The 24,332-nt window shown below is 39.8% G+C and overlaps 1 protein-coding gene across 2 annotated transcripts in view; it reads left to right on the forward strand.

Annotated features, from left to right (window-relative positions):
* NOTCH2 (notch receptor 2) overlaps positions 1-24,332 on the forward strand; it is a 170,476-nt gene that overhangs the window by 61,446 nt on the left and 84,698 nt on the right. Inside the window, exons 1-4 of one of the 2 annotated variants that reach the window (XM_043459404.1) lie at positions 6,543-6,547; positions 9,731-9,733; positions 13,993-14,252; positions 17,681-18,016. In XM_043459404.1, coding sequence (XP_043315339.1) covers positions 14,087-14,252; positions 17,681-18,016 — 502 coding nt within the window. In that variant the 5' untranslated portion in view covers positions 6,543-6,547; positions 9,731-9,733; positions 13,993-14,086. Of the gene's footprint in view, positions 1-6,542; positions 6,548-9,730; positions 9,734-13,992; positions 14,253-17,680; positions 18,017-24,332 lie in introns of those variants that run through there. The other variant, XM_043459398.1, reaches the window with a different exon arrangement.

The following is a 24,332-nucleotide window of genomic DNA, read 5'->3' on the forward strand; positions in this document are numbered from 1 at the left end:
TGATGATTTCAATAATTATCTTTGTTCTCAAAAGCTTACAATCTAGAGGAAAACAGATAACAAACCAAATCCAGTCCCAACTGTGTAGTTGTTGATAGAGCATGCTTCCAAGTATAGACACCACCAGGCTAAGACTCAGAGAAGGCAATGGCACCCCACTCCAGTACTCTTGCCTGGAAAATCCCATGGACAGGGGAGCCTGGTAGGCTGCAGGGAGCCTGGTAGGCTGCAGTCCATGGGGTCGCTAAGAGTCAGACACGACTGAGCAACTTCACTTTCACTTTTCACTTTCATGAATTGGAGAAGGAAATGGCAACCCACTCCAGTGTTCTTGCCTGGAGAATCCCAGGGATGGGGGAGCCTGGTGGGCTGCCGTCTATGGGGTCGCACAGAGTCGGACACGACTGAAGTGACTTAGCAGCAGCAGCAGGCTAAGACTTTCACATGTACTGCCAGCATCAGCCATGCAGTGAAGGATTGAAGGTTTTGCTGTTTTTGTTATAAGAATGCAAGAGTACATAAAATAATGATAGCATTGTATTTTTAAAAGAAATCATCTTTATGGTATCTGGATGTATGGTATATAAATCTTCTCATTAGACCACTGTTTAGCTTTGCAAGATTTCCACTTTGTCCCTGTGGAAGCATAAACTTTGATTTCATGCAGCAGATCAAGCATAGGTGAAGGAAACTCCAAAGCTGAGAAACAATTTTTCAGAAGTGTGTGAGTTTGAATATATACAAACATAGGCAGCATTTGTAGGAAACCTTTCTGTTTAATTCAGCTAACATTTATGAGTGTTATGAGTGCCAGATACTAAGCTAAAAACTACTTTATTTGGATATGCTATCTCAGTGTTTCTCAACCTTTTTATCTTTATCACCCCCTTGCCCCAAAGGAGCATTTTTAGAGTTTTTTTCCCCTAATCTCTCTACCCCAACCCCATGCAATTTTAATACCATAGATATATTGTGTATCAGTTTATCTATTGTAGCCCTTTGGAAGACCATTATAATAACTAAGGTTTTTCTTTAACCCCCAGGAACCATTATTTTTATGCTTTGGGTCACAGCCCTATCTTTTATGGGAACTAGTGGTTTTGGTCTTGAAGTAGGATTCAAGGCACTGTTATTTATTTCCTCATGCTGTCCATTATTTTTATTACCTGTTGTTCTAGTCTAAGTAAGCCCATTTAAATGAGATTTTATAGTGTTTCAGGGCATTTTGAAATTATATTTTCCTATATATTATATATATTTCAATATATTATTTATTGAATGGTCTTGCATACCTATACATGTTATTATTACATTTTTTGGGAGCATGATGTATTCAGAATCTACAAAGAAATATTTTTTATTTCTCTTCAAACTTATCTCTCAAAGTTCGAAAAAATGCAGGTTTTTCTCCTGCCTACTCTCGGATTCAGGCTTGGTTTGATATGATTTGAGTACAGTTATTTTTCAACTAGGAATCCTTTTAGGCCAAACCATAAGCTTTTGGAACTGTCTGCCTTCAGATATTTTTTGGACTTCAGAATTTTACAGGTGGTCATTTCCTCATGTTAGAGAACAGAAAGCAAACACACTCAGTTTTTTTTCTCTGAAATTTTGTTTAATTTTTACACCCAGTGTCTGGATAATCTAGCAGTTTATGCTACTGAGGCCACTTTGTAGGATGTTCTATCACTCAGGACCCTGATGGTTCATGTAATCAGTGTTTTATTAAAGATTAATAAAAGTACAAGAGAAAATGCAGACTCTGTGTGTGTGTGAGAGAGAGAGGGAGAGTGAGTGGGGGGTGGGGAGAGAGTGTTCTTATTTGGGGAGAAAGTATGATTTAAAAAGTCTACTCCATATAGGTTTGACTGACTCACTTTGAATGATTTAGAGGTAAGTGAAGGTTAAAAAGTCCTATATGTATCAGGAATCTTAATTAGTACTGATAGTCCTTTGGGTAAATAGCTCAACCTGGTGGTTCCCAAACTTTGAGTATAATTAAAGTCTTTTGACAGTGTAAGGATTCTGTGGACCCTTGTATTTTGCCTTTTGGCTTTGGTTAAGAATATGAGCACTGAATAGTTGAATGCCTTCTGTATGCCAGTTCCTGTATTAGGCACCATGAATAAAGTGATAATAATTCTTGGTCTCTTGGGGAAGAAACAAATAAATCATAATATAAGATAATGAATGATATATGTTAGGATTATGGGAATATACAGCAGGGGGCATCAGCCTGTTTCTCAAAGGAAATGAAATTTGAGCTGAAGCTTAAAGGAATTTTAGGTCTTAACTATGAGAAGAGGGCAGGGAAAAGTGTTTGGACTGAATGAACAGCATGTACAAAGTTCTGGAGGTGCATTAGAACATGTTCTAGGAGCTAAAGACCCTGAGCCTAGCGAGGGTGTAAGGAATGAAGGGTTGATGGTCTTGAGATGCAGGCAGTTCTGTTTCTTGTTTGTATACAATGCATAATGTCAAAATCTAGTGAGAATTCAATAACCCTTTATAATGTCTCCACATTTTAATAACTGTAACAGCATTTATAGTCCATTTCATATGGAGAGGACATTACTTAATAGTCTAGAAAGTGATTTATAAGCATTTGCAAACTCCTTACAGTAACTGTACAATGTTTGGGGACAACTGGCTTAACTCATTTGTTTTCGCCTATTACTCTGAAGGGTGCTTTTTGTAAAGTCATGTGTTTAGAATACGTTTGCCATCTTTTAATCACAAGTAGATGCTTTCTCAGGGTCCACTCAGTGAAATCTGGTAAAGGTACAGATTGTATGCTAGAAGACAGGAAAGACCACCTTCTGTTACGGCAGCAGCAGAGGTCTCCAATGCTGTCTGTGTGCCCTTGTCCACTCTTGCAAGTGATGACTGAAGAGGCCAGGCACTCAGTTCAGCTTTTGAGCTCTGATAAATGAGCCCAGACTATAAACTGGAAGATAAGGGTGTTTGCAAATTCTTGTGTAAATAAAGCATGGTTTCCCATTGCAGTGGTTACTGATTTCATAGTTTCTGATGAAGATGAACAGTGCTATGAATTAACAGTTTTGAAGTGTATACCACGGCAGCTTCTTTCTGGTTTGGATTTATTAAAATCAGTGTGTGTTTATTGCTTTATTCATATGGGGGGTAGTGTTGAAAAACCTAAATGCATGGAAACCAAGTGAGGTGGAGCTTCAGAAGATAATTCCCAGCCTCACAATTCCCCGTGAAATTCTTTTCCTGTGGGAAACTTTTAATTTGGAAGCATTCAGCCTAATGTGGGAACCAAGATTAACATTTTCTGAAATACTACAAGAAAAGCAGAAATGTTCTGCTCAGGAAGCTGAATTTACATAGTAGAAAAATGGGCTGTCCTACAGTATTTGGTAGTCTTTATTAGTTGTGGTAAAAAAAAAAAAAGTTGTGCATGTGTGTGAGAGAGAAGAGAGAGAGAGAGAAAGAAAAAGAGAAAGAGAGAGGAGAGAGAAATTGATTGTATATTGGTCTTTGTTTCCGTTACATCAAACCAGCAAAGCCCTAGAAAGTGTGTTTTACCACAGACAGCCCAGAACTGGGCCCTAACTCTGTACACGAATACTTTTTTTAGTTCTTTTTGTTTTCCTTCTTGCTGAGTAAGCTATAGTATTTCCTTTTTTTTTTTTTTTTTTAATTTTCTGTTTCTTTTTTGGGGGAAGGGAGGTGAGAAGGGGAGTGGGAATGGCAAGCAGAAGTCAACATCACAGAACTCTTCCCTTTTTCCCTCCTTACCAGGAAGTTAGCAAGACGTCTTCCTGTAGCTTTTTTTTTTAAAGTCAGTAATTAGCATAACCCAGTGGTTACCTTTACACAGAGTTACAGAATCAAAATGTTGACAGCCTGATGAGATGTTCAACTGGAGTTACTGAGAGGAGGGTGACAGTGAGGTTGGACTAGTAGGTTGGGCCTCTTGAATTCCAATCTGAGAGTTTAGACTTGATTCTGGAGACTCTTGGGCATCTAGGAGTTTGTAAGCCAGAGCCTTGGGAATTAAGCATTATATAGGAACTTTAACTGGTTACAGTTAGCTTTGGCTGTTAGCAATCATTTTTATCTACTCTAACAGGGGCCCGAGGGGCGGGAAGGGGGCAGGAAACTAAGCTGGCATTATGGTCACAGGAAAGAACAGACTGATTTGGGACCTTTTCAGAATGCAGACCTTTGTTACTGACCAGTGCTTAATTTGGTTTCTGGGTTTTGTACTTTTTTTTCCTTCTGCCCTTACCTCATTTACCTTAACAACAGCTCCCCCCTCTCGAGCTCAGCTAGGGCAGGCTGCCACTGCGGATTGGGGGGCCGAGAGGCCTAGAGCAAGAAGAAAGTGGGTTGAAAGCAGAGTTCTGTTTAAAGAATTTTCTGCTGGAAACCAGCCCAGAGGGAGTAAAGAGGAGCTTTAATGAGGAGCAGCTGCAGGGCCGACGCAACCCACATGAGACATTTTTCCCCGCTCCGTTCCACATTCTGTGTAGTTTTTAAAAAAATCATGATTTTGAAATAGCTGTTTTGTAAAGCACGCCTCTCTTTTTCTTCTTCTCCTATGTGGTGGTGTTTTGCTTTGTTGTTTTATTTTTTTAATGACCAAATCCTCACTAGAAAAAAGCTGAAGGCAGAGCTGCAGAGAAGCCCTGGGTGCCATTTGGGCTCACCCTGCTGATACAGAACAGTCGGTGGAGAAAACAAGGAGAGAGAACATTGGCTTTTATTTGGAAAAGGGGCTTATTTCCTGCTCAAACTTTGGTCATCTTGGAGCTGACACAAGCTACTACAGTATTTTAAGCTTTTCTCTAGACGAGTGGCTATTCACTTAGGAAACTTGAAAGAACAAATTTTTCTGTCCTGTATTGCTACAGAGACTGATCCTGAATCACAGCCATTGCTAGATAGATTGGAATTGCTATTCAGACCCCAGCTTCGTTGAAATCTGTAAAGTGGCTACATGTAAACGAATCCAGGCTGCTGGTGACATGTGAGAGCTGGGGTCTGGTTTTCATCTGTTTTATTGAGAGGGGACTTATGGGCATCCATTCAGTTGGAATGTTTTCTAGTTCCGTTAGAAGGAATCCCCTGTTTTTCCCTCTCTTTTTTCCCCTTCGTTCCCCCCCTTCACTTCATTCCCCATGTGTGTGTTTGAATAGTAACAATGAAAGAGTGGACCTCTTCGTGTCAGAAATGGCAGACTTTTTCAGAAAAATACGTTACTGTATGGAGCTGATAAAGTGTTCAGATTAGTTTATGAAATTGTTTTACAGGGAAAAAGCCCCCTCCCGCAAAACTTTCCCCGTACTCAGAGCATCCTCTGTGAACTATGTTCTTTCAGAGATCCAAAGCCAGAGAAGGGAAGAGACTAGGAGGAAGTCACTGAGAAAACTACTTAAATAAGTTATAGATTTCCTCCGGAGGAGGGCATTCATATAGTTTCAGGAACCAAATGCAGTTTTTAGAGGTTTGTTTTTGTTTTTGTTTTGTTATATTTTTAGAAGATTTTTAACATACACCTTTAGTTCAAGATGTAGGCTATTTTCCAAAAATGGTACTGGGGTAACTTAATAGAACTGTAGATTTGTAAGGGAACTTGGGTGATAAAGTCAACTTGAGCCATCTCGAGAAGAGAGCTATTTAATCTCTTGTTTTCAGCGGAGAGTCCCGGTTCCCACTGAGGCTAACAGGACGTATGGTGTACTCCTATTACAGTTGAACATGGATTTGCAAAGTTGAAAGGTCTCCTGTATTAGGAGATGGGGTCCTTTATTTCTGGCTGTCTCACTTACCTATCTCTCCCCTTTCTTCCTACGTCCATAATTTCTTCCTGTGTCCATAATTCATCCCTGGGATGTGAGGGATGATTTTGTACCCCAGGATGACTTTTTTGGTTGCCTTGCCTTGTGTTCTACCAGGCAGAGCCACATGAGGTTGAGAGGGGATTTTGCAACATAGGTGGTCATGGTCTTCAAGCCACCCACCCCAGGGTCTGACGACTTACTCTTCCCCACAAAAATATCAGTTTGAGAGAGACACAGGGAAGACCTCACTATGGCTTAATGAAGAAGAGCCATATTGGTAGAAATAATGTAGTATATAACATGGAATACAACTACTGTTAGATCAGAGATGGGTGAGATGGTTTGGAGAAAGCTTAATAAAGGATATAGGTTTTGAACAGATCTTTGAAACAAGGATAGAAGAAAGGAAAGTAAATTAGACATATCAGATGGTAAAATGTGGTACTTCTCACTGGAGATTAGATAGAAGATTTTTATTAAGGAACAGTAGACCTGAGTGTGGAAATAATCTGGAGTGCTTAAGTTATGGGTCACTAAGGAGTAGGTTGGATGATAGGAGCAGGACAGACAAATAGATCATAAGAACGGCTGGGCGCTGAAACTAGCTTCTGAGCAGAAAAGTGAGTGACATGATCAAAATTATACTTGAGAAGGATCATTCTTTAAGTAGTGTGCTCACTTTCAGGGGGCAATTTTCTCCCTGAATTTAATGAAGAGGTGTAGACAGGATGCTGGTGTAATTGAGATAATAGAACGGACTGAATAGGAGCCAATCTTGGGGTAAGACTTCATAGAATACTTTCAGTTAAGTGATGGTTTATATTTTGATAAAGACTAGGTAAAGATAGAAATACAGTTGTAGGTGATCCAAAACTAGGGGAAATTTCTGGATTTACAGACGAATTTGCGGCAGGTCAGTTTGGTGTCCTTATCAGTACAACATAGGTTCAGACAAATTGACTTCTGAGATTTGGTGCAGTGTTGAAATTCTGTGATTATATGAATAAAGTGTAAAGTTATCTAAATAAAGGAAACTTGGGGTAAAGATTCAGCATGTTGAGATGAAAAGAAAGAAATTACAGGACCAATTATTACATTAAAAAAACATGGTGTACTAATATAGGGTAGGTTGAATATGGCATAAAAGTAGTTCATGTGGAAAAAAAAGTGTGGACTTTTTAACTGAATCTGGATTTTGTAACTTTTATAAAAGCCACCACAGCTTTAAGCTGCAATAGTAGAAACAATAGTGTCCAACTCTATGCTGTAGTGGTAAGAACATGTGTATTATGTGGGTTTGTTTTTTATTTTTCCCATTTTGGGTCCTACCTTTCAAAGAGGTTTTTGATAAACTAGAATCATCTAGTTGAGGGTAGGCCGATAGCCCAGTTTTGAAGTATGTGGGCTCTGGAATCATACCTGGATTTGAGGTCTGCCTCTAATATCTACTAGCTCTGAAATCTTCATCTTTCTAAGCTTCAGTGTCCTCACATACAGAATGGACATAATGATATAGCATAACTGTTAGAGGGAGTAATAAAATGCTTAACAAATACATAATACATAGTAAGTGCTTCAAAAATGTTGGTCACTCTTATTATTGTTACTATTGTTATCTGAAGCATAGGAGAGCCACTAAAATGGTGAAGAAGTCTGGAATAGTCCAAAGCATGGAATCCTGGAAAAAGAAAACAAAGAGAAAACAAAATAATTACCTGTAAATTCTTGAAGGGCCATATGTAAGAGAAGCTTGTTCCTTTTTGTTCTAGAGGACAAGCATAGCCAGCAAATGGAGATTATAGGGAGGCAGAATTATTTTTTTAAATAAGATATAACTCACATACTAAAATTTTTTTAATTAAGATTTTATATTGAAGTATATAGTTGATTTACAATGTTGTGTTAGTCTCTGGTGTACAGCAAAGTGATTCAGTTATATATATATATTAATATATTTATTTTACCTTGTGGTTTGTTATAGGATATTGAGTATAGTTCCTTGTGCTACACAGTAGGACCTATTATTTATCTATTTTTATATATAGTAATTTGTATCTAGGAACTCTATACTCTTAATTTATCCTTTCCCCACTCTCTTCCCTTTTCATTTGTTTTCTATGTCTGTGAGTCTGTTTCTGTTCTGTAAATAAATTTATTTGTATTGTATAATAGACTCCACATATAAGTGATATCACATGGTATTTGTCTTTCTCAGACTTCACTCAGTATGACAATCTCTAGGTCCATCTATGTTGCTGCAAATGGCATTATTTCATTCTCTCTTATGCGTATAACACATCTTCTTTATCCATTCATCTCTTGTTAGATATTTAGGTTGCTTCAATGTCTTGCTATTGTAAATAATGCTGCTCTGAACACAGAGGTACATGTATCTTTTCTAATTACAGTTTTGTCTGGATATATGCCAAGGAGTAGGATTGCTGGATCATATTGCTCTGTTGTTAGTTTTTTAAGGAACCTCCATACTGTTTTCCATAATGGTTACGCCAATTTACATTCCCACCAACAGTAATTCATATACTATTACATTGACCCTTTTGAAATGTACAATTCAGTGGTTTTTAGTATATCCACAGTTAAGTGTAACTATCAGCATTATATAGTTTCAAAACATTTTCATTACCTTCCAGAGACTCTCCTATTCTTTAGCAGTCCCTCTCCAGTTCTCCTCTTCCCAGCTCCTGGTAACACTAATCTACTTTCTATCTCTATAGATTTGCCTGTTCTGACCTTTCACAAAAGTGAAATTATACAATATGTGGCATTTTGTGTTAAGCTTCTTTCACTTAGCATGATATTTTCAAGGTTTGATACATATCACAGCATGTATCAAATCTTCATTACTTTTTATGGCAAATAATATTTCATTGTATGGATATGCCACATTTTATTTACCCATTCATCAGCTATGGATGTTTGGGTTGTTTCCACTTTTTATTATAAATAATGCTACTGTGAACATTCTTTACAAATTTTTGCATTGATTTACATTTTATCCTTCTTGGTATATACATACCTAGGAAGGAAGGCAGAATTTGAAGACATCAGAAAGAAAGGCTGCCGGACAATGAGATCTACCCATACTGAAGACAATTCTATTATTGAAGTAGTGAGCCAATATTTTATCTTACTTAACGAACGCATGGCATTTACTATGCACTAGATAACTGTTCTAAGTGCTTTACAATTATTTAAAACCCTACAAGGTAGGCACTGTTATTAACTTAATTTACAACAAGGAGGTTTAATAACTTGCTCAGGATCACTCTCAGAGTAAATGGGATTGAAATCCAGGTGATCTAATTCTAGTGTCTGCACTTTTAATAGTAGAAAGAAGATAACTTCAAGTATTTATTAAATTCTATTTCTTAGACATCATACTTAATTGCTTTTATTCACATAGAGGCTGTGATCATCTTTCAGGGATATTTTAGAAAGAATTATCTCTTTGGGTAGAAATTACATTAGGATGTCTTGAATCCCATGGTTCTCTTATTATTATACAGTGATGGATGGAAGTGGGGGGAAAAGCCAGGAACAAGATGTCTGACCTGAGGCTTTTTAATTGATCAGAATTTATCAGAAAGGAGATGGCGAGTGTCTTTGATAAGTACTATAGGAATTCAGTTTAACAAGACTTCAGAACGTAGTCATAAGTTATATATAATGTAAAAGGATGAACCAAAAATAACTTTTGAGATGGTGAATGAAAGCTGTAGAAAAATGGAGAAATCAAAGTTTCATGGAAATATGACAGTACTTTTGAAATGTGTATTTCAAGTATTGGCAGGATATGTTAGGGTAAGTAGATGACTTTTAGTAAACTGAACACATGGAACTGGCACTGGATACGTGAAGGTAGTTGCTTTAAACTCAGTGAACAACCACCAAAACAGCAAGTGCACAAGGGAGGAAAGGGCAGCCCAACCCAGACTTAACTTCAGGTGGCCGTAAACTGATGGGGAGGAAGACGAAAAGGATTCCACAATCTGAATTAGGAATTTGCCAAGCTTTGAGGTACAGAGGGGGTCATAGAAGCCAAATGTAAACCAATTAGAGTGATGGAGGTATGGTCAGCAATGCCTCCTCTAAGAATTTCCTTATGAAAAAATCTCAGGTGAGACCACTGAACTTGACAAGGGAAAAGTCATTGCTCTTAGGACATGGTTTCTGGCCAATAAGAAGAATGCAAGTTTTACTGCAAAGGAACAAATAAGATGGAAAAGAAAGGGAAAATAGCTGTGAAGTTGAGCTATAGTTATAGAAGTTTGTTTGTGAAGGAAGTATTTGGAAAAGGAAATGAGGCTTAGTGAAAAATGTAGATTAAAAGAGACTTGTACATGTTTTAAGGTAAAGGAATAGGCTGATGTCTAGCTATCTAGAACATTTTAAATAAGAAAGTCTTTATTATTATATCAGCAGTGAGTCTAGTTTCCCATAAAAATAAGTTGTGTTTCTATAGATGGATTTCAGGAGAATAAATCAGTTGTACATCCTATCTTAGTATTATCTCATTTAGAGTAAGACCCTGACTCCTTCTTTGCAGTGGCCTAAAGTCTCCTCATGATCTGCCTCCTACTTGTAACTGTAATCTCTATTCTGCTATTCTTTTTCTTAATGCCTTTGGTGGAACCACAGAGGTCTTCTGGCTATTCCTCAACCATGCCAGGACTGTTCCCTATTTAAGGGCCTTTGCATTTGCTGTTCTCTCTGCCTTTAACATGCTTTCCCTAGATACCTGCATAGCTATCTCTTCCTTCGTTTAGCTCTTGACTGAAATGTGCCTTTCAGTGAGGCCCTCTCTGCTTTTCCTATTTCTAACTGAAATACCTCATTTATCTACCTCTGTTATCCCCAATTCGTTCCCTTCCTATGCCTCTTTCTTGTTTTATTGTTTTTCATAGCACTTAACTCCACATAGCAAATTATAGATTTCATTTATTAATTTTGCTTTTTGTCTTCTCCTACTAGAATTTAAACTGTGAGTTCAAGAATTTTCCTAGCTCTAGAACAATGCCTGATACTTAATAGGCACTTAGTAACTTAACTGTTGCATGAATGAACCAGTGTAATATTCTTTGTGGAAACTGATATAAAAATATTCTTCTTCATCATCAACATCATTATTAATAAGCATTTTGGATGCTATATATACAATTCTGCTGCTGCTAAGTCGCTTCATTTGTGTCCGACTCTGTGTGACCCCATAGATGGCAGCCCACCAGGCTCCTCTGTCCCTGGGATTCTCCAGGCAAGAATACTGGAGTGGGTTGCCATTTCCTTCTCCAATATCTAGAATTAGGCTTCATATATCCTATTATTCAGGAGTTGGCAGACTTTTTCTGTTAAGCATCAGATATAAATACTTTTTGGAACCGTATGGTTTCATCACAGCTACTCCACCCTGTTACTATAATGCAAAAGTAGCCGTAGACAATCCCTGTATGAGTATGATTGTATTCCAATAAGAGTCCATGTGTGGACACTGAAATCTGGATTTTGCATAATTTTCAAATGTCATAAAATATTATTTTCTTTTGATTTTTCCCCCCCAATCGCTAAAAAATGTAAAAATCATTTATAGCTCTCAGGCCATAAAAAAAAAAAAACAAGACTCACAAGTTGTAGTTGTCACCTCTATTTTTACTGGTTTCTTAACCATATCTTAGTAGAAACATTTTTCCTTTAGTGGTGGGAAGCAACAATGTAGATTAAACCTCAGTAACAGATAATTCAGGAATACTTTTGTTTGGCTCCAGAATCTTCCCTGGTGGCTCAGATGGTAAAGAGTCTACCTGCAGTGCGGGAGACCTCGGTTCAATCCCTGGGTCAGGAAGATCCCCTGGAGGAGGAAATGGCAACCCACTCCAGTATTCTTGCCTGGAAAATCCCATGGACAGAGGAGCCTGGCAGGCTACAGTCCATGGGGTCGCAAAGAGTTGGACATGACTGAGTGACTTCAGTTTACTTTAGAATCTTCCATATTGCTTCATTTTTGTTTTCCTGGGAACCTTACTCTTTCATTTTGTTTATGAAGCTAATATTTAAGTGAATTTGTGTTCTCTGAGCAGATTCCACATGATAGTGTTGGGGAGGTGGTGATGATGGTAGCAAAGCTTGGGTAAAGCCCACCCAGGCTTCAAAGTTTGTCATTATTTATAAGGTAAATAATTCCCATATGGGAGAATCAGGAGTTGTCAGCCAAGCTTAATGCCCAGAGGACTGTTACTGTGAATGAGAATTGTGTTGCAGTTTTAACATCATCCATAACAGATTTCTCGAATAAGTTGCAAATGCTTTTAATAATATAGTTAATTTTAGCTGTACTACATTGGCAATTTTTGCTGCTTTACTTAAAAAATAATTAGAAAATAACCTATTCTATTATAAAATCAAGCTGTGATTTGAATAAAGCATGATATTTTCCTCAGTAAGTACAAAGAGAGAAAAAAAGGTTTTTCATTTGTAAAACTTTTAAAAAGATTTATAAAGTTTTTCACATACTTTGTTCAATTCTAACAAGAGCCTCATGATGGAAGTAGCTTTATTAACTATTTAAAATGTGAAAGAGCTGATAGTGAAGTTAAGTAATTTATTCAAGGTCGTCCCACCAGGACTCCAGATAGGCCTTCTGACGACATGAGGTGGACACCCCTCATTGGAAACGTCAGCCAGCCTTTGGCTTCAGTGCTGTGCCCTCTCCTCACCGCCTCTCATTCTCTAGCTTTACCTGTTCACAAAGATGCTCAGAGCCCTAGCTGCTCCTGGTTCTGCTGTGCTTACTGTACAGAGCTCTGAGAGAAGATGAGGAGGCTGGGGCTGCCTCCATCACTGCCACTGAAGCTACTTACTAGTTCTGTTTCCTCTTCCATTCTATCTTAGTCCCCAGATATCTGGTCCTCCTTCTTTCCTCAAAACTATGACCTCTAAAGACCTTATGTGGTTAACCAATGGCTACTAAACTTTATGGACAGGTTGGCAAAGATAAGAAGGAAAGAAACAGAACCCCAGGGCTTAAAGTCTGGGTGGTTGGGAGAGTCAAGACACAGTGGCTGAGCTTCAGAGGATGCAATAGGGGTTGGTTTTGAGGGGGAGAATTTGGTTTGGTTTAAATGTATTATCTTCAAGGTAATGGTGGAACAGCCTTGTAGTTAGTTTTCTATCCTCCAAAAAGTCAAATGAAGAGATAGGTTGTACCAGGTATCTGGGGCAACAGCCAAATGGCAAGATTTATAGTTAGAATCAAAGACTTTGTTCCTTTTAAATGCTTCTTAGAGATCCTGTTTAAACAACCTCTTCATTATGAAAATAGCGACTTTCTATGCATTTTTTATGGTGTGTGGAGAAAATTGCTATAAACACTACACACATTTTGGGATGGTTGTGCATCTTACGAATCAGTGGTGGCGTATAAAAAGATTTCTCAACATAATATTTGGGAAATGTTGTAGACTGTTGTTCTTGAATTGTTTTCCCTTCTTCACTTTGGTATTTGTATTGTACCTTACATATTTTTAATGTTATTTTGATGTTATGCTGCACTTTTTTGGTTAGGAAAGAGGCTTGCTACCAGTATCTTTGCAGATTTAAGTTTCTGAAAAGTCTCTTTGAATTCTTCCCCATTCCTGTACCTCCTTTTCCCTTGTCACAGTCTCAACCCCTTGAACATGATCCAGAAATCTAGATATAGGCCATCTCAGTGGAAATAAGAAAAACTTATTATTCCTCAGTGCTTAATTGAAGCCACCTGATATTTTACAGATTTTAAATTTGAGAGGGTAAGGGGATCAGTCCATGCATTATCATGTGTGTCTTAATTCTGTCAATTGCCTTAGTCAGAAGGAGAAAGTTACTGGATTTGAAGACAAGTCTCCACCGTGCTGCACAAAACAGCGCTGTTACAGCACACAGCCTGCGCCTGCGTGAATAAAGCTATGGTTGTGCTTTGCCTCTGCATAAGGATCATGGTTAGAAAGACATGAGAGTGTGTGGTTAAGTACTCTAAACACTTCCCCTAAAGTGAGATGTCTTATAGATTGTGCCTTCAGGTTTCTCAATTCACAGTCTAGTATTTTCTTGAGTGAATTGCATTATCTTGTAAGTTTGTGGACTTATAAAAAGTCAAATGTTTTCACGGACTCCTCTCTTTTCCATATAGATGTCCAGAGGGCTTCCTGGGAGAATATTGTCAACATCGAGACCCCTGTGAGAAGAATCGCTGCCAGAATGGTGGGACGTGTGTGGCCCAGGCTATGTTGGGGAAAGCCACGTGCCGATGTGCCCTGGGCTTCACGGGCGAGGACTGCCAGTACTCCACTACTCACCCCTGCTTCGTGTCTCAGCCCTGCCTGAACGGAGGCACCTGCCACGTGCTTGGCCGGGACACCTATGAGTGCACCTGCCAAGTTGGCTTTACAGGTAACAAGTGGGACTCAGGCCCATACTTTCCTATTCTCAGCAGGTACTTCCATTTAGTGCCTTTCAGATACTCTCATCTGGTTCTTTAGGGTCCCCCTCTATAGTACATATTTAGCATTATGGGAAGGAACTGGAATGTTCCAGTCAACTATCCTTAACTTGCTTTTGAAAGGGGGGAAAGAGAAAGCAAAAGGGTCAAATGCTCAGCAGTGGTTGACTGCCTGAAGTGTATATATCAGGACTGGGGATCATAATCACTTCCGTGTCACTGGAAGAAAAGTTGTTTGTGTTATTGATAACTTATTCCTTAAAAACTTCTCTCCCCAGACATTCAGGTCACTGGCTTTTCTGGTTTTCTAAACCGATTGTTTCTTCTGCTTCTCCATTGCCTTGTCCTTGTCCTTATGCATTTAATTTTTGTGTTCTTTGGAACTCTGTTTTGAGCCCTCTTTTGAGCCATATGACAGCCTTCCCCAGGGAATCTCACTATCTCCAGTTTCTTCAGCTGTCATCATCTTCATCCCCTGCTGATGACTCTCACGATCATCCTTTTTGCTTCACACGAACTCTGACAATCAGGCTCATATTTCTAACTATCTATTGCATGTTATGCTTGGAAATTCAACAGGTACCTGAAACTCAACATGTTGATACAGATAGTGACACCAGTGTACCCTCCAAATACCCCAAGCTAGAAACTCCCTCTCATTTATCTGTACCCCACTTGGACTCAGGCATGCCTTTTAATCTGAATTACTTCTCACCCGTCTGCTGCCCTCCATTTCCTCTTCTGCTCTGGAGCGACGTCCGTGTCCTCTCTCACCCGGACTCCTGCAGCTGTTCCCTAATTGGTTTCCTTACCTTTACTTTCTCCCCATCTTGTTTACCTGTCACATTGCCACATCTAATTATACATGCAAATCTTCTCACAAACTCACCTGCTTACCATGCCTAGTGACTTTTCATCATCTGCAGAGTAAACTGCAGACTCTTTTACTTGACTTTCACAACCCTTCACAGTCTAGGCCTTGCGTCTTTTTATAGCCTCGCCTTCCCACAAGCATCTCGCTTTAGTGACGCCAGCGTTCTCATCATTTCCTGAAAATGTCATACTTCCTGTTGCCTCCATGCTATTGCATACCCCTTTGCTGGAATGCCTTTTTGTACATTTGGAGATTGCCTAATGTTATTGTGACCTCTCAGTGACCCTCTCATGATTCCTTTACACAGTTAGTCTCTGTGTTCTGTTAGTTTATGTGTCATAGTTTATCGTAATTAATTTTTACATGTCTCTCATCTGACCATATTATGGGTTCTTCAAAGGTGGGTCTGAGCTTTATTCAAAATGAACCATAAGTGTTTATTAACTTAGTTGTGAAAAGGAGAACTATTCACTGTTTTGTCCTCCGGTATATCAACAATTCTGTAAATCTAATTAGAAAATGAAAAACACACTCAGAAAATTAGACTGGCTCATTCAGTTTGGAATGCTTGTTCTATTGGTTTTTCATTAAAAGGTGTTGTTACAGTTATATCTCCGTATCATGACTATGTCAGCATTGATACTGTGAGTCACTGAAGAGATTTGGTGGTTGAGAGAATAATTTTTCCTGATTGTCAGTTTCAAGTTGTTTTGCTTCACAAGGCAAGGGAGGGCATGTCCACTTAAAACATTTTAATCCTGACTAGTGGAAATGGCACTGATACCTTCTTCATAATTAAAATGTACTCTGAAATAACCCTCAAATTAAAGCGGATTCCTTGCTATTAAAAAGGTCTCTTCTTGGTGGTCCTCAGGGTGCTAATCATCTTTATACGTCTGCCATTTTCATCTACCACTTTAGGGGCCACCATAGGTCAAGCTCGCTCTTTTAGTTTTGGGATAACTCACTCCCTTACCTCATCAGACCTTATGAGCTCACCTCACTCATAGATGAAAAAAACAGAGGCAGAAGGTTAGTGCTTGTAGAAAACATATATGGGAAACCAAGGCCAGCAACCTTTTTGTTTCAGTTGTAGGCAAATACTCTGATATACACTGTTGGCAGAAGTAACCATTTTTATCTGTTCTCCACTGTGGGTAAGTACTCTCAGTAGAATGAAGGAAAATAGGGAGAAAAATTAAGGCTCCTTCATTCTGTCTTCCCTGAGGTATACATGCTGTGCCTAGATTTTTTTTTCACCTTTTCCCTTTGATTTGATATTCCTGGTAGACAGAGCGCACGTTTATGTACTCATGTGTCACCTCTCTCTCCCTTTTAGAGAGTCTGTCATGACTCTCACTTGCTTTTCTATGGGGAGGTGGGGTCAAAGATTTGGATGTTTACCTAGACACCCAATTGGAGTATTAACACATTCAGGAGATTCTCAGGTCTTTAGTTTTGAAAAAACTCAAACTCATGAAAATAGAAAGCCACATGAATATTGAATTTACTAGTAGCATAGGAGTATTTTTTCCCCCCTCTCTCTCTACTTCAGAGAATCTGTTTTGATTCCTTGAGATCAATTACTGTCTTCCTGATTCTTTCTAGTGCTTTCCTACCTGAGAGAGTCCATAAGAATTACCTTTCTAGGCCTTTATTCTTATGACAGCTTCTGGTTTTTTTCATGTTTAAGAAGCCAGAGATTCTTAATCTTCTTCAAATACATCCAGCACTATTTTTGTCAAGACCACAATTAACAAAATGTTTCCTGGAATACGTGTGCATGTGTGTTGTGCTTAAGGGAAGTAGAAGTCATATTGACTTGTTTTTATCATCTAAGAGGTTTGTTTAGCCACAGTGTATTGTGGAAGATATCAGTACACTTTATTTTCATTCACAAGACATGATTTGAGAGCCTACTCTAGGGATCGGAGCCCTGCTGGTGTGACAGGTGACATAATAAAAGGAAACAGCAAACCTGGGGTATGTGTTTGCATGTGTAGGGGTGTGTATGTGAGGGAAAGAGAGGGGCTGGGGGTTTGGGTACCTGCATGGAGCATTAAGGATGACTTTGTGGCCGTGGTGACTTAGGAGTAGAATTGTCAAACAGTGGCGCCCACTGGGTGAACAACAAGGAAGACATCGGAATATCTTAGGGAGATATCTCCAAACAGAGGAGTGTCTTAGGGAGAAACAAGGAGGTGAGCCACGAGATGGATCCAGACCCTTCTGTGCTGCAGGGGTTCTTGTGGGCTTCCCGTGATTCCCCTACAGTCACTCGTGTGCTTTGCCAAGTCTTCGCGTCTCAGCTAAGGGCCCTGGAGAGTGCTCCTGTCAGGTGAACTCGGGGAGGCTCTGATATGGGCCTCCTGTACAGTTCGGAGAGCTTAGGGATCCTCCACGCAGTGGCTGCCTTACATCACCTGTTGGGTGGGAGATGTGAGGTGGGATGGGGCTGACACCCATTTCTGCGGGCAGTGCTTATGTCTGTTATCTTTCCTGTAGGTAAACTGTGCCAGTGGACTGATGCCTGCCTGTCCCACCCCTGTGCAAATGGAAGTACCTGCACCACTGTGGCCAACCAGTTCTCCTGCACATGCCTCGCAGGCTTCACGGGGCAGAAGTGTGAGACTGACGTCAATGAGTGTGACGTTCCAGGGCAGTGCCAGCACGGGGGCACCTGCCTCAACCTCCCGGGTTCCTATCAGTGCCAGTGCCCCCAGGGCTTCACAGGCCAGCATTGCGACAGTCCCTACGTGCCGTGTGCGCCCTCCCCCTGTGTCAACGGGGGCACCTGCCGCCAGACCGGCGACTTTACCTTTGAGTGCAGCTGCCTTCCAGGTAAGGAGTCCCCCTAGTGTCCTGGGTTGGGGGATGCACCTCCAGTGGGAAGGAAGGGGATGGGGTGTGGTTCAGTGTTCCTTGAGGAAGTATCCTTCCCAGCAGGGAAAAGGGGAAGTGAGAATGTTGTGTGGGGTGGTTTGCTTGTGAGAGAGGAGTTTTATGGGCCCAGTGTGGTCCATAAACTGAGCAGGGGGTAATTTAACATGTCAGAGTTTATGATGATGAGTGACTTGGAAATTGTTTATTGTCCTTTTTGGAGGAACAGTGAGAAATAAGAGAAACAGAGCCCTGGGAAAGGATTGATAAGTCTATAGAATGGAAAGGAACATAAGGAGAATTAGACATTGACAAATTTATATGTGTGATTAATAAAATGCTTTAAACTGAATTGATAGTAATAATAGATGATCAGCTTTCTTATATGCTTTTACCTCTGATGGAATAATGGATTATTTTACTAGTTACCTGGTTGCACCCCCTACTCTTTTATAATTTTCCTTGAAATTCTGGTCTTAGAACCCTCTCTGTGTAGCCTCTCTGATTTTGGGGTCACCCTACCCAGACTTGAAGCTGGAGACTTTTGCAACTGGTGTGGTGGTAGTGCTCTGTTAATGAGTGAGCACTTTTTGGTGAGCGCTGATAGATTATGTATGGCACAATGACACATAACTCAAGATAGAAGCAAAAGAGGAGCAATGTGTGGGAGCTTGGGGCCCCTTGTTCCGTAGGATGGAAAAAGGAGCAAGGCTGGCCAGTTCACTAAACTCCTTATAAAACTGATGAGGAGGCCGAAAACCGAGAATTTTGATTGAGAACAGAGCCCAAGTGGCTGGAGCAGATGAATTACTAAGCAACAAAGATTCTGTTTTTATACAAATATCCTTAGTGCAAAAACAAAAGAAGGAAAAACCGTAGGGGGGAATAATGTGCTGAGTAAGCAGAATTGCCTCAAAAAGCTGTTGTAGCCACTCTTTTGGAGAAGGAATCTTAGATTCTGGTGTTGTGGATATGGGTCACACGTAATGGGATCGTGTGTTTTCTCTTTTGGGGATTAAAGGCCATACGTTGGTCTTCAGGATAAAAGTAAATGGTAATTTATTCATTTCATTCAGTTAAAATTTTTTGGCTGCCAGCTATGTTCTAGGCACCATCCTATGTACTTGGAATACACAATACAAGAGACTGCCTCATAATAGAAAAGATACCACTTAACCATAAGCCACAAAAACAAGCTGTTTAATTGCCTTTCTTTCAGTTTCCCTTTCAGTGAAGAATAGATAATTAATGCTGTCATTTTAGACACTAAATATTTATTTACCTAATATTATTGTCATCCACATTATCTTGTAGAAGGAATAACTAAAAGGTATCTTTCTTCACTCCTGCTTTTGTTTGCATTTTAAGGGTTAAAAGAAGGAAACAGAAATGTAAACAATTTAATTTTGTGAATATTCTAATAGTCTGGTATTCTAATAGCCTAAGTGGCCAGTAATTGAGGTTAGTGCAATTTATTGCTGACCACTAAACGTGTCTTTTAGTTTCAAGAAAATTAGTTTTAATAGTTGCCTAGGACAGGAGGTTGATTTGGCAGCAAAGTACTAACGGGAAGTTAGAGAAGTCAATAAAGGAAGTTTTTAGCTGGGAGAGAGTGATTATTCACTCCCATAGCCTCTGCATTGTTATCCATTAGCCACGATAAGAACCTTAGGGAATTCTGAGAGTGTGTCCAGGAAAGGATCTGTCAAACCAGAATAGTATCTCCTCCTTGAGAAAGGAAATAACCAGGGATTCCACAGCTCGAGGCTGCCAGGGCTGGTGGGATGGAGTAAGGACATCTTGGCTGTCTCTTACACTCTGCTTACAGTTTAAAACAAGACTTTTTTTTTTTTTCTTTAATATACTGATGAAGTGTGTGTATGTGTGTGTGTTTGGGATTGGGATTGGGGTGCAAGGCTGGGGGCAGAAGATTTGGCAAAGAGCAAACTAACATTTATTTAATGCCTTTTATTAAGTCAGGCACTGTGCCAGGTACTTCTGCAGCCATTAGCTCTATTACACAAAATCCTTGGGGATAAGTAGTATTGTTCAAGTTTTCCCAGGTGAAGCAACTCAAGTTTTGAGATGTGAAGCAATTTACCCAAAGTTGTACAGATGACATGTGGTTAGGCCGAGTCCTGAAATCCAGGCAGGTTATTTCCAATTGTTAACTGCTTGTCTGCCCCTGAAGGTGCTTTGAAATGTCTAAGACTTTTTGTTAAATGTTTAGGGATGTACGGGTTAAAAAAAGTAGGTTCATGTTAAAAGAAAAAGGAGATACTTCTAATTATGATCGATAGTACTTGTTACTTACCAGCCTGTGTATGGGCTTCCCAGGTAGCACAGTAGTACAGAATTTGCCTGTTGATGAAGAAGATGCAAGAGATGTGGGTTTGATCCCCTGGAGTCGGAAATGGCAACCTGCTGCAGCATTCTTGCCTGGAAAATTCCATGGACAGAGGAGCCTAGGGGGCTACAGTCCATGGGGTTGCAAAGAGTCGGACACAACCTGAGTGACTGAGCACATGCCTACAGGCTGTGTATGGCATCATGCAGATACCTAAAAATAGTAAAGTAGGCTAGTTGCTGCCTTTCAGGGTCCCATGATCTGAAACAGATGATGTCAGCTTGGACAATATATAGAAGGAAATTTAAAAAAGACTTAAAAACAATAGATGATGCAATAACACTGTGAATAAATACATATTTATACAATGTGTAAGACTTTATGCTCATTGGTTTTCATGTCCCAGGTGGAGTTTGCAAAGTATTAACTTTATTTCCACATAGGGAAATAATGTCTGGTGATGATTTCCTTTTACAGAGTCCTTTTTATAGTGGAGTACCATTCCCCTGTCCCTCCTGCATTGCCCCCAACACTCGTCAAGAGACTAAAATATCACTTAAAATAGCAATCACTATCTCAGTGTAAATAGCACCCTTGAAGAGAATCATTATTTCCATTCTAAAGATGGGGAAACCAAGCAAGTGACAGGTAAAGTCACTTTTGTCCAGGTTCTGCAATTCTCAGGTGGCTGCTTCCCACCACATTTCAAATCTTGGCAGTTTTAACTGAGGTCTGCCCTGATCACCCTATTTCAGATTGTAACCTTTCCCTTCCCCCTTCATCTCTGACCTTGGTCTACCTTTTCTTTTCTTTTTTGGTAACACTTGTCATCATCTTACTGTATAATTTTCACTATATAATTTACCTCATTATGACTATTGTTTATTGTCTGTCTTTCCAAATTCTTCTGCCTCTTCTCCTCTCCAGAGTAAAAGCTAGGATCTCTGTTTTTGTTTGGTGATGTATCCCAAGCACATGGAAACCGTGACAGGTATATAATAGGCACACACCTACTGACTTTACAGGCTGAGTTTAGTATAGTATGGTAGTACTGAGAGCATAACTTTGGTCTTATTTTCTTCCTGGTAACATACCTGTTAGACTTAGTTAAGCTTCTCCTTCTGTACTGGGTTACACTAGTACTGAGTAAAAAGAATTGGAATTCTTTTCAACTCTAAGACTCAGTGAACCCCACATAAGTTAGTGATTATATTTGAATGGTTATGATATAGTTTTTTTCCTGCAAAGGGCACTATAGTTACTGAGATGATTTTAGTATTAAGATTGATGGGGCGATTAAAACTGTAAATATGACTCATCCTGAGTAATAAAGAAAGAAATGTTTCTCAATAGAGGGAAGAAAAGAGGAATATATTCAAGAGGGAGCTGATAGAATGAAACCAAGGAACTGTATTCCATCTTCTTCTTGGTTCAGCAACTGTTAATAACCCAGATCCTTCATAAACTACCATTAGGTAAAGTTTTTAGCAGAAACTGTAAGGAGGAGTACTCAGCTAGAATAATTTTAGCTAAAGAACAAAATGGACGATACGTTCTTGAATCACTGACTCCCAATATTTTGGGGTTTATGAGTTAAGTTGGTTGTATGTCTGTGGATATATTAAGAAGCAGCCATGTGCTGTTTGCATCTCCTGGCTTTGCCTGCGAGTTCACAGGTGGACTGGACAATCCCTGATGGACTTTCCCTTTTTCTTTCTCTCCTGCACCTCCTTATTCCTTTATGATTTTTAAACTTCATAAAAAGCTGCCCAGTCTGTTCTCTCCAAACAAAGAAGGTTTATCCTTTGTAAATCGCCCCTATACTTTACAGGCTTGATTATATGTAATATCCCTGTATCATTAAAATAAAGCTTAGCCACATTCTATGGCTTTTGTGTCTGCTCTGCAGTTGCTGGGCTTAACAACTCTTAGAAATAATTCCCTTTTGCATTCTCATATGCACAAGGCATGTGACGTTCTCTGGGGTATTATACTAATCATATTCTGGCAGATTTCTCTGAAGCAGATGCAGAAATTATCATACCGTTTTGCAGTGCGCATTCTTTTAGCCCCTTTAGTTTGGGCCCTGATTCCAGTTTTTTCTTGATGTTCCTTCAGGTTTTTTCCTATCCTCCCATGCTTGACAGTTTTGCCCCTGCTATCTTCTCAGCCTTCTATCAGTTACCTCCCCTTCTCACCCTGCCTTTTTGTATAGAATTTATTCCTTGTGATGTGCCAAAGGCATCTATTTCACTGCAATGCCTTCTGTATTCCTCACCCCTGGGGGGATTAGAGACTCTCTTAAGATCTTTCGCAACCTACCTACCTCTAGCGCAACACTTACTAACCTTCCTGTTCATCCTTTCCAGTAGACACTCTCATCTTAACTACCCGCCCCCCTACCCTCGCCCCCAGTATCCAACCTCGTGCCTGGCACAAATTGAGACTCAGTGAATATTTGACAAATGAATGAATTGGATGTGATAGAGAAGAGCATTCCCGTATTCTGTAATTAAAAAAAAAAAAGCTCTGAAGTTATTTCTTTTGAATCCCTTTACTCATTTCTCTGACTTCTTTGGAGGAAAAGTTAGAAAGGAAAGTAGAGCTCATTTGGGAGATACAGAGGGAGGTGGGTAGGAGCAGCAGCCTGGGTGGGTGGTGGGGCCAGCCATGGGGTCAGTGAGCTCACTGGGGCCCATTCAGAGGATGGGTAAAGTGTGCCAAGGAAACCAGTGGGATGGAACTGGGACCAATTTGCTCATTTAACAGGCTTCTTTCCGGAGGGCAGGGAGAGAAGGTAGCCTGTAGCTGTTTACCTTTGGTACTTTGTCCAGTCCCAGGTATCCCTGGGTTTTCTTCACTCTCTTATCCCTCTGCACGGAAGCTGTTCCTGAGGACCTTCAGCCTGGCCTGGGAGAATCCCAGGTGTGTCATCTCAGCTTCCCCTTTCTGCTCTCCTCTTTGAGCCTCTGCACCAAGTCTTTCCACCGTCACACCTCCTAGGGACTGAAAATGAAAAGATATGGAAGCTCTCTTGAGAGATGCTGGTATCTGTGTGGGATGACAAGTTCAAAAGACACTTTTCTGCTCCCCACCCTCCCTGTCATCGTTTATCAGTTACGTGGCCCATGGTGTATAACAGCACAGTCTTAAAAATGTTCCTTCTGAGTTTAATTTCTTTCTTTTTGGCCTTTTAAGGATGTGAGTTGGCTTCAAGCAGCGAACTCCTTTTAGTACAGTCATGTGAGTCTTTCCATAAGTCGGCTACACCCATCCCACCCACAGGTCTGCAGACTGGTCTGCTTCCCTTTCCCTTAAAACCTTAAAACATTTTAAAGAAGAGATTGCACTGTAACTTATTCATTTAACCCATATCCATCCTCTGCACCCCCTTACCCCTATCTTGGGTAGACTTTTTATAAGAATTTGCTAGTTATTTCCAAAAAGAGCCTGTATCTCTATTTTTAAAGCATAAATCCTGTCTTAATTTTCAAGGAGAACTGATTTGGCTAGAGTTTCCTCAGCCAAACTTTTGGGAACTTTTGACCCAAGGTCAGTTTTTCAGATTTTTGGAAGAGAACTTTGGGGTCCCAGAGACCATACTGACTGAATCTAGGTAAAGTTTCTGGTTTAGGACTGCTTCCTGCCTCCTAGCCATGTAGAGTAAGTCAGCCATGTGGCCCTTCTTCATCTGTAACATAAAAGGATTAGAGTAGATAATCTCTAAGAGATGCTTTGATCCCATTGATATATAATAGTATTAGCTAATATGTATAAAACACAGTGCATCAGGCATTGTTGTAAGTGCTTTTCCTTCTAATATAATATAACAGTTTTATTGAGATACAATTTACATACCATATAATTTTCTCTTGAAGCACACTATTCAGTGGTTTTGAGTATATTTACAGATACATGTAACCATTACCA

The sequence above is a fragment of the Cervus canadensis genome, chromosome 2 (assembly GCF_019320065.1).
Source record: "Cervus canadensis isolate Bull #8, Minnesota chromosome 2, ASM1932006v1, whole genome shotgun sequence".
Lineage (NCBI taxonomy): Eukaryota > Metazoa > Chordata > Mammalia > Artiodactyla > Cervidae > Cervus > Cervus canadensis.